The sequence below is a fragment of the Hoplias malabaricus genome, chromosome 17 (assembly GCF_029633855.1).
Source record: "Hoplias malabaricus isolate fHopMal1 chromosome 17, fHopMal1.hap1, whole genome shotgun sequence".
NCBI lineage: Eukaryota > Metazoa > Chordata > Actinopteri > Characiformes > Erythrinidae > Hoplias > Hoplias malabaricus.
Genome location: NC_089816.1, coordinates 24,237,494 through 24,250,530, shown reverse-complemented (window position 1 = coordinate 24,250,530; position 13,037 = coordinate 24,237,494). Strand labels below are relative to the sequence as shown.

General features: G+C 40.9%; 2 protein-coding genes across 4 annotated transcripts; one reads left to right on the top strand and one right to left on the bottom strand.

The window, feature by feature from the left end:
• Nucleotides 1-286: 286 nt before the first annotated feature.
• On the bottom strand, nt 287-7,313 carry LOC136673275 (alcohol dehydrogenase class-3-like). Of its 2 annotated transcripts, none has more exons than XM_066648640.1 (12): nt 7,242-7,313; nt 6,148-6,238; nt 5,973-6,028; nt 5,774-5,819; nt 5,530-5,631; nt 4,707-4,857; nt 4,453-4,540; nt 4,118-4,337; nt 3,660-3,920; nt 2,790-2,922; nt 2,516-2,654; nt 287-2,065 (listed from the first exon to the last, which is right to left on the bottom strand). In XM_066648640.1, exons 4-12 carry the CDS (start codon nt 5,789-5,791, stop codon nt 2,041-2,043), a joined length of 1,137 nt encoding a protein of 378 aa, XP_066504737.1. In that variant the 5' UTR covers nt 5,792-5,819; nt 5,973-6,028; nt 6,148-6,238; nt 7,242-7,313; the 3' UTR covers nt 287-2,040. The 2 variants fall into 2 exon arrangements, with proteins under 2 accessions (XP_066504737.1, XP_066504736.1); XM_066648639.1 differs by lacking the exon at nt 7,242-7,313 and adding an exon at nt 6,406-6,454 and having other exon boundaries at nt 5,973-6,033.
• Nucleotides 7,314-7,347: 34 nt separating this feature from the next.
• Nucleotides 7,348-12,911, top strand: tmem144b (transmembrane protein 144b). Of its 2 annotated transcripts, none has more exons than XM_066648637.1 (12): nt 7,348-7,732; nt 8,196-8,324; nt 8,472-8,594; nt 8,737-8,836; nt 9,052-9,132; nt 9,214-9,292; nt 9,429-9,502; nt 9,669-9,787; nt 10,256-10,375; nt 10,723-10,820; nt 10,949-11,002; nt 11,715-12,908. In XM_066648637.1, the coding sequence occupies exons 1-12, from the start codon at nt 7,639-7,641 to the stop codon at nt 11,796-11,798; spliced, it is 1,155 nt and encodes a 384-aa protein (XP_066504734.1). In that variant the 5' UTR covers nt 7,348-7,638; the 3' UTR covers nt 11,799-12,908. The 2 variants fall into 2 exon arrangements, with proteins under 2 accessions (XP_066504734.1, XP_066504735.1); XM_066648638.1 differs by having other exon boundaries at nt 7,622-7,749; nt 11,715-12,911.
• Nucleotides 12,912-13,037: the final 126 nt, after the last annotated feature.

Genomic DNA, 13,037 nt, shown 5'->3' with positions numbered 1-13,037 from the left:
CTCGTCTCTTTTCTTCCCTCTTTTGATGTCTGTATTTCAGCCTCCTCCCTTCTTCATTTCCCTCTGAGAGCTTCCATCACAGCTTTGAAACACTGATTGATTACACAAACACACACACACAGAGATTAAAGCCAATTTAAAAATGGCAGTGTGTAGGGCAAAGAGAGGGACAGAGAAAGAAAAAGGGGTGAAAAAAAGAAAAAAAAAGGGAGAGAGAGAGAAAGGCAGCATGCCAAGTTTGTCTTCTTTATTTTTCCATTTTAAATAAAGATGGAAAAGAGGAGGAGAGAGGGTGGCTGACGACAGAGAGAGAGAAATCCATTTGATCTGAATGGAACTTCAATAAAGTAAATTCTTAGACAGCTATCTCAGTCCATCACGGCCTGGCATTCCCCAGCCAGCGCTTCGTCTCGGCCTCTGACAGAGCACAACTGTTTAAATGGGCCTCCAGAGCACTTTAGATTAAATCAATATATAATATTACATTGGTCAAAGTTCTCTCAGAAACTCCCTGCCCTCAGCCCCCAGCGGCATGTCCCCTTAAACGTGACCAACTTCTATTTTTCCTAGACCTCCACTCCCAGCGTGTACTGTAAGACAACAGTGTCAGATGATACTGTTTTTTGAAGACAGATATCAATTTTAGAGGGCAGCAACGGTCACCAGGAAGCCCAGCGGTCACATCTGGGACTGATGTATATCTAAACACAGACAGCGCTAATTCACATAAAGAGTCAGTCTGGGGAAAACTGGACACTATCTGTGACAGTGATGATGACAGTAAAGCGGAGCACATTGACCCCTGCAGAATGGAGAACTGTTTATAGAATATTTAATGGTACAATATCGCCACCTAGTGGCTCAGGAATTACATATCACTTAATGAGAATATCCATCCATCTATCTGTAACCGCTTCTCCAGTTCAGGGTCACGGTGGGTCCTGAACTTACCTGGAATCACTGGAATCCTGCAAGGCAGGAACACACCCTGAAGGGGGCGCCAGTCCTTTACAGGGTGACACACTCTCACACCTACGGACACTTGAGTCTCAATGAGAATATATTTCAGTAAGTAGCTCAAACTGGGTCATTTTATGGGAAACACCTATCATAGAGATGGTCTATGACCTTGTAGCTCACATGAGACTGCACAGTTTTTCAATGTTTTAAATGTTACTGGAGGTAGGCAATGGTATTGGAACACTAACTTGTTTTACATGGTATAGTGGAGGCTGGACCCCGACCTGCTGTGCTGAAATCACCCACTACTACCCCCTAGAAAACACAACAGGAAACTGGTACAAGCTCTCACACTTTTAAAAGCTGTCCCATCACAAATACAAGCCAACATTGCTGTGATTTACACTTCTTCCTCAATTCTGACTGTAAAGACATCAAGGGATCTGCAGGTTTAAAAGATGTACAGAGGTAGTTTGTCATTAATTAGCAGTGCTTTCCAAGGATTACTGCTACGTGATGCTGTTGCTATGGTGACTGAGACCAGTCGCTATGGCAACTCATGCTGTTCCCGTTGTCACGGCTGCAGCAGTGGGATCTGACACATTTGTACATCGTCAAGCACTGTGGATCAAACCATTTTACATGCGAACGATTACATATACATTCAGTGGGTTCTGAGCTGTTTTCACAGTACATAAGCAGTCCATAGTAATAACAACGTTTCTTATATGAAGGCTATAAACAGTTCTCTTAACCTGTTATAGGTTTCTTATATTCTTGGTTTACCCTCTAGAGGTGTACCAGATGGTTCCTACATTACACAGAATTCATAGCAAGACACACTCACCCGCACTTCCTCTGAACCAGCACCAATCAATGAAAGGTTAAAGGGTATTGTCTCCAATGATCTCATGTTTCGTTATTAGTGCGCATTTATAGCACTGAAAGATGTTTTCAAATGCCAGTCATTATTCTAGAATATCAATCAGAACGTTAATCTTTTATTTGATTTAATCCAGGGCACGTTTCAACCTATCCTTCCGCTCCAGGTGTGGAACTCACAAAGCACACGGCTTCATCTCACATCTTTATCACTGTCCGGATACTGAGAGAGAGAGAGAGAGAGAGAGAGAGAGAGAGAGAGAAAGAAACAGTCTTCTTGTAAAAACAGTGTTCTTTAAAAGTTATTGTTTTTTTTTTTTATTCCTCCACTCAATACTTATTTTTGGGTGAAATTGAAGGTGTGTGTGTATTATTTCACTTGGTTGGTTTACTACAGCAACTGCTAAAGCAGCCTAATGCCCTCATTTGAAGAGGGGTCACTTGACCTTATTTTAACTAGTAGGCACTGTTAAAAGTTGACACCCTCTTTTTCTTATCTCAAGAACCCCTCAGTTAGAAATTCTAAAATAACCCAGACATCAAAAGCATGATTTATTGGCTGAAAATGCAGACATGCAAATAACAACACAGCTTTGGAAAACCGCAATCACATATTTCCCCAGAATTGTTTTTTGTTGAGACTTTTTTACGGTCAGATTAAAGCCTGACTCACCTCTTTCCACTGACCAGGAGATCAAAGGCCTGATTAATCTGGTCCAGAGAGAGTGTGTGTGTCACAAATTCATCCAAAGGCAGCCGGCCATTCATGTAATCCTCTACCAACCTGGGCACTTCATCCACACTCTTCCACCCTACAGTTAAAAAATGTTAATAAACTACGGTTTATAATAATAATAATAGTATTACATAATCATTGTAGTTTCATTTATTTTTATTCATTTAAAACAATAATAATACAGGAGTAAAATAATGACACCTCTTCTTACCACCAAAGTAAGTGCCCTTCAGAGTCCGCCCCAGCAGGATGTCAATGGGTGCCAGGGAGAGCTCCTCCAGCTCTGTCCAGCCCACGATCACACAGGTCCCCCATGCAGGTTTAGAGGATTCCAGTGCTGCCCTCTGTTGGTCAAAATCCACAATACAACATACATTGAGTGCAGAAAAATTTGCAGTTAAAATAACAATCAATGTAGAGGCATGACTCATTGCTAAACATAAAATATGCCTTGATTCTTTATTATTCATTTATTATATTTCTACTCCAAATCTTATAATATATATATTATTAAAATATATAAACAGCAGCAGGGCGGCACGGTGACGCAGCAGGTAGTGTCGCAGTCACACAGCTCCTGGGACCTGGAGGTTGTGGGTTCGATTCTCGCTCCGGGTGACCCTCTGTGAGGAGTTGGTGTGTTCTCCCCGTGTCCGCGCGGGTTTCCTCCCATGGTCCAAAAACCCACGGTGGTAGGTGGATTGGTGACTCCAAAGTGTCCGTAGCTGTGAGTGAATGTGTGTGTGTGTGTGTCTGTGTTGCCCTGTGAAGGACTGGCGCCCCCTCCAGGGTGTATTCCCCGCCTTGCGCCCAATGATTCCAGGTAGGCTCTGGACCCACCGCGACCCTGAACTGGATAAGCGCTTACAGATAATGAATGAATGAATGAATAAATAGCAACAAAAAACGCAAACTGTTTGCCCAGTCACAAAGACAGACCGTGTGTACTGTAATAACACCACTGGACAGGCTTTTAAGTGCAGGCTTATATTTGGGCCAGAGTGTGTTTCTTTGTCTAGATTATATTTGATCTTGGCTGATAACTGTTCTAATTTTAATAATAATAAAATACTACACTCACCATAACAGCCACATTCCCCACACACTCAAAGCAGTAGTCCAAGCCTCCATTGGTCATCTCCCTAAGAACCTCCTGAATAGGTCTGCTGTGGTCTTTCGGGTTAACAAACTCAGTCACACCGAATTTCTTGGCAATCTCCGCTTTGTCCGGGTTGAGGTCGATGCCGATGATCCGGCTGGCTCCAGCGGTTTTACAACCCAAAACAGCCGCCAGACCCACAGCTCCCAAACCAAACACAGCACACGCAGAGCCGGACTCTACCTGTGCACGTAGAACAGACTTACTGTGACTGACAAGCTTATTTATTTAAAAAAAAAAGTGCTTCAGTGAATTTAATCATTTCCACGTAAATGTTTTTAAATCAGTCTATTACTTAAAACCCCCACCCAGTGGTGGGTGGTGTGTGTTTACTGAGGCATGAATGTTGCATGCACACATCATCTCTCACACGCGCGCACTTTGCCCGAGTTCAGAACAGCTCCGTATCCAGTTGCGACTCCGCAGCCGAGCAGACAGACCGTGTCCAGTGGAGCATCAGTGTGGATTTTGGTGACATTGTTTTCTGGAACAACTGTAAACTCACTGAAACTGCTCACGCCAATAAACTGATGCACCTGCTGACCCCTACAGCTGATTCTGCTCTTGTTGTCTGATAATACACCCTGCTGGGTATTCTCCCTGAGAGAGAGAGAGAGAGAGAGAGAGAGAGAGAAAGAGAGAGAGAGAGAGTTAAATTAATTCTACCAAAATCATTATATATTTCTCATATTCAAACTCTGAAGCATTTCCTTACCAGTTTTCCGTGCACAGGTTTGTTTTTGGGCTCAGACAGCGCTCACACTTTTTACACTGGGGCAGGAACAAGGGGATCACCTTATCTCCTGAAAAACAATATAACAACAGTAATGAAAAACTATTAAATAAAAATAGTGGCATTATACAATTTTATGATTGCATATGATACAGCTGCACAGTTGTGTTGTTAATAGATGAAATATCGAAGCACACTGTAGCAAAGAACAATTTATTGTGCGTGTGTGTTTTAACCTGGAGCGAAGCCACAAACTCCTGCGCCTACACTCTCTACCACACCGGCCCCCTCATGTCCGAGCACCAATGGAAATGGTCTAGGAGCCATTCCTTTTCCACACTCGTACAGATATGCCCAGTCTGTGTGACACACACCACTTGCTACAATCTGCACACATGTACACAACATTAATTAAAATATATGGAGCGGGAAATTGACAGGCGGATCGGTGCAGCGTCATGTGGGCTCTGGTCACGAGCTTTGGGTAGTGACCGAAAGAATGAGGTCGTGGGTACAAGCGGCTGAAATGAGTTTTCTCCGCAGGGTGTCTGGACTCTCCCTTAGAGACAGCCGGACATCCGGGAGAGACTCGGAGTGGAACCACTGCTCCTCCATGTCGAGAGGAGCCAGTTGAGGTGGTTTGGACGTCTGGTTCGGATGCCTCCTGGGCGCCTTCCTGGTGAGGTGTTCCGAGCATGTCCAATGGGGAGAAGGCCCCGGGGCAGACCAAGAACACGCTGGAGAGACTACATGTCTCGACTGGCCTGGGAACGCCTCGGTATACCCCCGGAGGAGCTGGAGGCGTTGGCTGGGGAGAGGGAGGTCTGGGTTTCCTTACTCTGACAGCTTCCCCCACGACCCGGACCCGGATAAGTGGTGGATAATGGATGGATGGATGTATATATATATATATATATACACACACATATATATATATACATATACACACACATATATATATATATATACATATACACACACATATATATATATATATACATATACACACACATATATATATATACATATACACACACACATACAAATATTAAGGCTTACCTTAATTCTGACTTCATGAGCTCTGGGTGGGGCAACTTCCACTTCTTCAATACACAGTGGTTTTCCTGGCTCCCAGGCCACTGCAGCCTTACACCTGATCACCTACAAAACACACACACAAACACACACACACACACACACACACACACACACACCAAGAGTAAGGTGGGGGGGGGGACCTAATAACCTAAGCAAATAAGAAAAAGGCAGAGAGGTAACAAAGAGAAAGCAGACATGTGTTTACCTTATTCTCAGTTCCCATCTCAGTCAAACTTCAATAATACAAGTTTCTGTAAAATCAAATCATCTATATTCAGTATACAAGTATTGTAGTAACTTTATTGTGTTTAGACTATGTATTTACTACAATTTACATTTATGAAAGCACCTATTTTCACTGAAATGTTTTATTATTATTATATCATTGTTGGTACAAATCTCACCTCAGGTCAAAGTCTTTGAGGTGTGCTCTTCCTGTGTCTACTTCTGCAGCTTCTGTCTGAGCTCGAGGGAGCAAAGAGCGTATAGTCACGTCTTTTTGCATGAAATTACTGACCACTATAGTTCTCTAAAAGCTGGATTACAGATATTACACTGTAAAACTAAAACTCTACTAACCTTTTAAGTGGACAGAAGTCAGACACACGTTACTCTGCTTCTTCTGTGAGCAGTGTTTATCCCTAAACCGAGCTCTGAAGCACGCCGCCATCTAGTGACACAGATATGTATTTACAGTGTGAGCGGTGTAATTGGTTCCATTTGAATTGCTATAGTACAAGCTGTGTAACACAGATATGACGGCACTTCAGCCTGACTTGCATAAAACGATTCAAATCTGCCTTTCTGAAAGTCCACATCGTACAGAATTAACCTTACCACCCTCTGGGCTTGCACACTTGTTAAATACACTTTGGAATAGTGCTCTTGGAACACCAACATGCATTTGAGCCATCACAGGTACTACACATTCACCCAGTCACTCACATTTGTGAACTAGTGATGTGTCGGTCGCGAACGAACCGGTTCAGAGAGCCGGCTCTTGTAAGTGAACGATGAGAGTCGGTTCCCGTCTAAGACCGAGCCATTTTTTCTAAGGCTTGTCATTCAACCAATCAGAGAACAACAAGCAAGCTCCAACTCTCCAACCCTCCAACCGGAGACACTTGGTTTTCCTGAATGCCAATCTGCCTTCCAAAAAATAGTTGAAGAAGATGTTAAATCAGTTAAATGTTTGTTGACAGTTGTGGTTGTTTTAATCACTACCGTTGAATGCTGCTGTTTTGCACTTTGCAGAGTATTTGTTTATTTTATTCCCCAGAAATGGATGATTATTTAATTTAATAAGCTATTTTGTAATATCTACCTTTTGGGTTCCATTGGCTGTATTTCAGAGTTTACAAGTGATTTTTTATTAAGGTGTTTAAATAAAAATCCAGTTATTTATACAACTGAATGTGTGAGTGCAATCAGTGAGTTATTACAAGACAGCCATAAAACAATTGGCCATTGCAACACTATTATTTTTAATATTGAACAATAATATTTTGTCCATAGAGTCATGTAAAATGTAGGTAATATTGTTCTGTACCAGTGGAAATAAGTGGTAAAACAAAGAGCCATTTAGGAGCCGAAAGAGCCAAAAGAACCGGTTCCCCAAAAAGAGCCGAAATTCCCATCACTATTGTGAACACGTTTTGAATCAATCCGCTTACCAACATGTATTTCTGGATTGTGGGAGGATTTTGGAGCACCCAGAGGAAACCCGTGCAGACACAGGGGGTAAACTCATGACGGTGACCCGAGGAGGGTTTGAGTCCACAGGCCCAGGACTTATTTTAGTTTACATTGGACGTACATTGCACTGTTTGACAGTGGAAGGTGTTAGTTTATGACATTCATAGTGCACTACATAACCGCTATAGTACACAGCACATTTAATTGGAGTAGGTGGAGTTAAAAAGAGGTGGGGATGACTGGAGTAAAGCCAAATTCATGTCAGCTGTGATCCCCCACCCCATACCTCCTCCACACTGGTGCCTGTGTCACCCACAGACTAGCTAACAGAGTCAACTACCTTCCTTCACCATGTGACTCCTTCACACGGTCAACATGAACTCCAGTGGGCTGCAGATAACTCTACCATTTGTAATACTGTTGGGCTTCTACTGTTCGTCCATACTGACCGTCGGGGGTGAAGTGGAAGGTATTTTCTGTTACAATGTGGGTGGAAAAGGCTGTATAAGCTCAAAAAGCTAGCAGCGTATTTACCACAGTTGATGTTCATCATGAACCATTGTAATATATCCTTCCCACTGCACACACTTAGGCTTGATTACTGCAGTTAATAGTTTTGCCCTTAGCCTGCAGCTATGTTCTTGTTCCTTCAGTTTCCATATCTGAAGTTTTAAATTTCCTAATGTCTAAAAGTCTGGCTTAGTTTTTCATTAAATTTAGTCTTCTTGACAGTAGAGTAGAACATTTACATTTCATTGTTAAACCGATTATGAAAATGACATGCAATATTAAATATTCTAATGGCTACTCTGAGATATTCCACAAACCTGTAACTATTTAAATTGGAATGGCTATAGTCCAATCAGTTTGATTTACTTTATTATACTAAACGCAGTTCTTTTATGTAGATTAATGGTTTCTGTCATATCCAGATCTCTCTGAAGTGGATAAAGCTCACCCCACGTTTATGGACGAAATCTTTGGCTTCCTGAGCTGTTTGGCAGCAGTGGTGCTCTATGGAAGTTACATTGTCCCAGTTAAGATGGTAGACACTGGAGATGGTGAGTCATTTTCAGTTTTGGGGTATCAGTAGGTAATGTTTATTTACTGTGCAGACCAAATGTTTAAAGCTGATATAAATTCTAATGCCTAAAATGTGAATTATAATGTTTTGAAAATGTTATTTTTATTTATTTATTTTTGTGTAGGAATGTTTTTCCAGTGGACTTCCTGTGCTTCAATTTGGGTGATGTCATTTGTGGGGGACATTTTGTTTTGCTCTACCAAAGCCCCTCCAACCGCCATGATAGGAGGGGTCATTTGGGCCACTGGTAAGTGTGTGTGCGTGAGTGTGTGTGTGTGTGTGTGTGTGTGTGCGTGCGTGCGTGAGTGTGTGTGTGCGCGTGAGTGTGTGTGAGACGGATGGACTTATATTATAATTAATTTTTTTATTTGTTCTTTTGTTCGTTTCAGGAAATATCGGCTCTGTTCCTATGGTGAAATGCATTGGCCTTGGGCTTGGGATGCTGTTTTGGGCATCTAATGTATTGCTAGTTGGATGGGCAAGTTCAAGGTGAGCTTAAGCTACATAATGTTGTCCTATAATTCCGTAATGAGACTTCACTCTTTGTAGGCTTTAACTTTCAGAAATTAAACTTTTAGTGCACTGCTGTAATTATGGATATCTTGATGCCATTTTAAAAGTGTGTATATATAGTATATATTATAATATAATTATCAATGCCCAAAGAATCTACAGATATGTGTAATTGGAATTGGTATGCCCAGATTCGGTCTGTTTGGACTTTATCCCGAGGATGTCCCTAAGCCACTGCTAAACTACTGTGGGGCTGGTCTCTGTTTACTCAGGTCAGGAAATGTCTTTAGAATCATTAACTTTAGAATTAATCCTGTTCTCGGATCATTGATTCCTTTGTTGTTCTTTTCCAGTGCCTTCATATTATTCTTTGTGAAAAGTGACGTGCAGCAGCCCATGTCATCGGAAACAACACCGATTCTGATAGAAGAGGTGAGTTTGAAGTGCTGTCGTAATCATATTAAATAGCGATTTTCTAACTATGACTGAATGCTGCATCCTCACATTCTTTAACCAACACCCTCTTGTGGCCTGCCAGTTCACTTGTGTTTTATGTTCGACTTTTTAGAGGTCACTTTCAGACATCCCTCGTCCAAGTGACTCCTGGGTGGACACATTCTCTCAGAAGACGAAAAGACAACTGTGTGTATTTGCAATATATTTATGCTTTGCCTTTTTAATGGCAATATCTCTGCTACATTTTAGTGATGAGATTTAAAGGCTGCAGTGGGGACAGTGTTTAAACTCTATGACATACTGCTATTTTCAGTGAACAGTGTTTAAAGTGATGTGCTTTATCTCCCTGCAGTGGTTGCTTTATTGCTGTCGTGTCAGGTCTGCTCTTTGGCTGTTCATTTGTCCCCATGCTTTACATTAAACACCATACTTCCAACAACAGCAGCGTGTTCACTGGATCCAGTCAGATTGGTAAGACCCGTGTGTGTGTGGTCCAGATATATATCATGTAGTGTGTGTGGGGGGCACACTTAATGTCCTTAAGAGGGGGGAAATATTGTCCCCATAAGTAAATCGTTACGTTATGAAATTATGTTACAATTAGTGAAAGTTAATGGTATGTGTTAGACATACTCTTTAATTACACCTTTAAAAATGTATTTTTAAGGTTAGAATTATTTGTTAAAGCATGTGTTTCAAAATCCATTCAGCCCATGATCCATGTTTAAATGTTTTAAATGGTCATATATTCCTTTTTTACGATATCTCTAGCCTACATATCAATAGTGACTGCAGATAAGTAAATGACCAACCCTTGTGTTTACGTTACCAAACATTTTAACATCACTATTTTAATTGCTCCTCTAAATTGGTTTATTTGGGAACATTCAGCCCCGGGCTTGATGATGATCTTATGAGACTTGGTGCATTTTGTTTTAGATTTTGATTACTGTTTTGCCCAGAGCAGTGGAATATTCCTCACCAGCACAGTGTACTTCTTCATCTACTGTGTTGCTATGAAGAACAAGCCACGGATTTACCCTAGAGCCATCTTACCAGGTCCTACACCCACACTACAGCAGCTCTGAATACTTTATCTTAATCATTCTGCTTCAAAGCACATAGGGTTCTTATGCAATTGCTCGCAGTGTTGTTTCTGACACTGTATGAATGGGACATGTAGGCTAGCATTGGGTATATTTGACTACAATATCTCAATGTCTCCTTTATATATCAGACAATAAACTCTTCTGAAGTTCCCATGACCAACACTGTGAAGATGATTTCATTAGAAAGAGCTCTGAATATATATTACATCTCGAACAGATTATTGATATTCTACTTCAATTCCATGTAGTGTGAATGGCATGAAGTATTTAATTTACCGGTGGCTGTGTTTGGGGTAGGTTTTTTAGCAGGTTTAATGTGGAGTATAGCCACGTACTGCTGGCTCCTGGCTAACTACTTCCTGGGCCCTGTGCTGACCTTCCCGATAGTTACAGCTGTGAGTATAAGGCCTGCTGCTGGGTCTCCTCAGCTGTCTGCGTTCTCCAAGTTCTACTTTTGCTGTGTATCAAAGGTCTTCTCGTGTCTTCATTGTTTCCTTAGTGATGCTGCTGTTTTGTTTTGCAGGGTTATGGTTTAGTGGCTGCTCTTTGGGGAAGCGTTGTCTTTAAGGAAGTCAAAGTGAGTAGGAAGGATATACCATATGAATGTGGCATTGTTATAAGGTCATTGTTTAACTCACTGATTTCCGTTCAGGTCAGCATTTAACTTTCTGAGATCATCATAAATCATTGTAGTAGAAGTAGAGGAAATGGAGCTCATAACGACCAAGCGACTTCAGATAAACAGTAATCACTAGAGATGCATTTCTGTTCATCAACGTTATATATTTAGATATTATTTTCAGGGAATAAATAACCTGTTGACTTGAAAATAGCTTAGATGAAGTTATGACTGTGTGAATCCTCCCACTTTAGATTGTTTATGGAACACACAGCAGAAATGCCCGGCCATGGCTTTGGTTGCTTATTTTATGTTTGATGCATCACTGATCATGTAAACAACACCACATATTCATATTAACAAGGTATAAAACTGATGTTCAATGCAGGGGCTCTTTAAGAATTGCATATTTAAGAAATAGGAGGGCCTCAAGGTCCAAAAAAAATATTCTGTCCACCCTTTCATTGTAGTAAAGTGTGCTAACCCAAGACAGAATACCTTTTCCTTATTTAGTGATACTCTGGTGGAGCTAAGTTCACTAAATCCACTTTCATTTTTGACCCTTGGAGACTGCCATTTCCTGTGGCTGTTTTTATCAGATTGTTTTTTTTTTTTTACGCACTGAATGAGTTGATTTTCCCCCTTATTCTGTCTGAATTTGTTTCCTCAGGGCTTTGGAAATGAGCTGCTGTTTGCTTTGGCCTCATGTGTGGTGCTGGCTGGTGCTCTGCTTACGGTCTTCTCTGCAATCTGAGAAAATACTGACCACTAGCTGCCTGCAGGGGACAGCACATTCACAAAATTGCATCCAGACTTGACCTTAACAGTTATCTACCTCCGCCGATTCTAAATGAGTTATTTGCATAAAACCGTTATTCCCTCTTTTTCATTTGGGCAGTGGCTCTGTGGTCCATTACCTGAACCTGGTTTTTCAGTCTGTTCTAACTCCTCAGGCTGTGGAATGTGTTTAATAAGCATATAAAGTATGTGAAGCTCGGGTATGCGCTGTTGGTCTTTGTGCACTGGATATATAAGTGAGAAAAATGGTAACAGTACTACTTAACCCATTGCATGTAAGCCAAGTTTACATAGTCCAGCTACAGTGGAACAACTGTGAGCTTTCCAGCACTTTATTTTTCCTTTTCATTGCAGTTCTTAAAAGGTGCAAACAGACAAGTTTGTTTATGTCAAATGTCTACTACTGATAATGTAAATAATGGTATAAAACATAGTTTTGAAAACTGTATGTATGATTTAGCACATTTTTAAAATGTCATGGTAAACATAAAACGCTGGTGATATGTTTGTGGTAAATACTTTGTCCATATAAGGCATTTTGGTTCTAGAATGTCGTTTTAAAAAATCAACACCAGAATGTGAGGTGGTATACATGAGTGAGTGAGCAGTACTCCTTGTGCCTTATATATATATTTTAATTAATTTGTTTATTTATTTAGTTGAGGCAACACACTGGAGAATTCAGGTCAACTATTACTATTATACTATTTAGACTTCACAAACTGACTGTATTCTTTCGCCATATTGACCATGTGCTGCTAATATGAGAGGAAAAAAATAGCCTAGTTCCGTAATAATTAGCCTGATAGCATGTGCTATTCAAATTAATGTTGACCTCACGTCCCGGGAGGTGTATTAAAGGTTTCCTGTTTCTTAAAATAGGCGGGAATTCCTCGTCCAAACATGCTAATAATGCTAACAATGAGAGGAATATGTGCTTTGGACCCATTTATGTTGGTCAAACAGTTAAACCTGTATTTAGACAAGCTCGAAATCATACAGTAAACTACAACATATAAAATCACATCTGTCATTCTTCTCATCTACTGGCCAGCCATGAGGTTATGGGTCAGAGACAAGCACTGTGCTACGACATTAGTCACCAGCAGATGTCGCTTTGACAGAAAGCGCTCATGAGCAGTTTCCATGAGCAAGTTGAAACTTTTTTTTTTTTTTTTTTTTTAAGAAGGCTGGT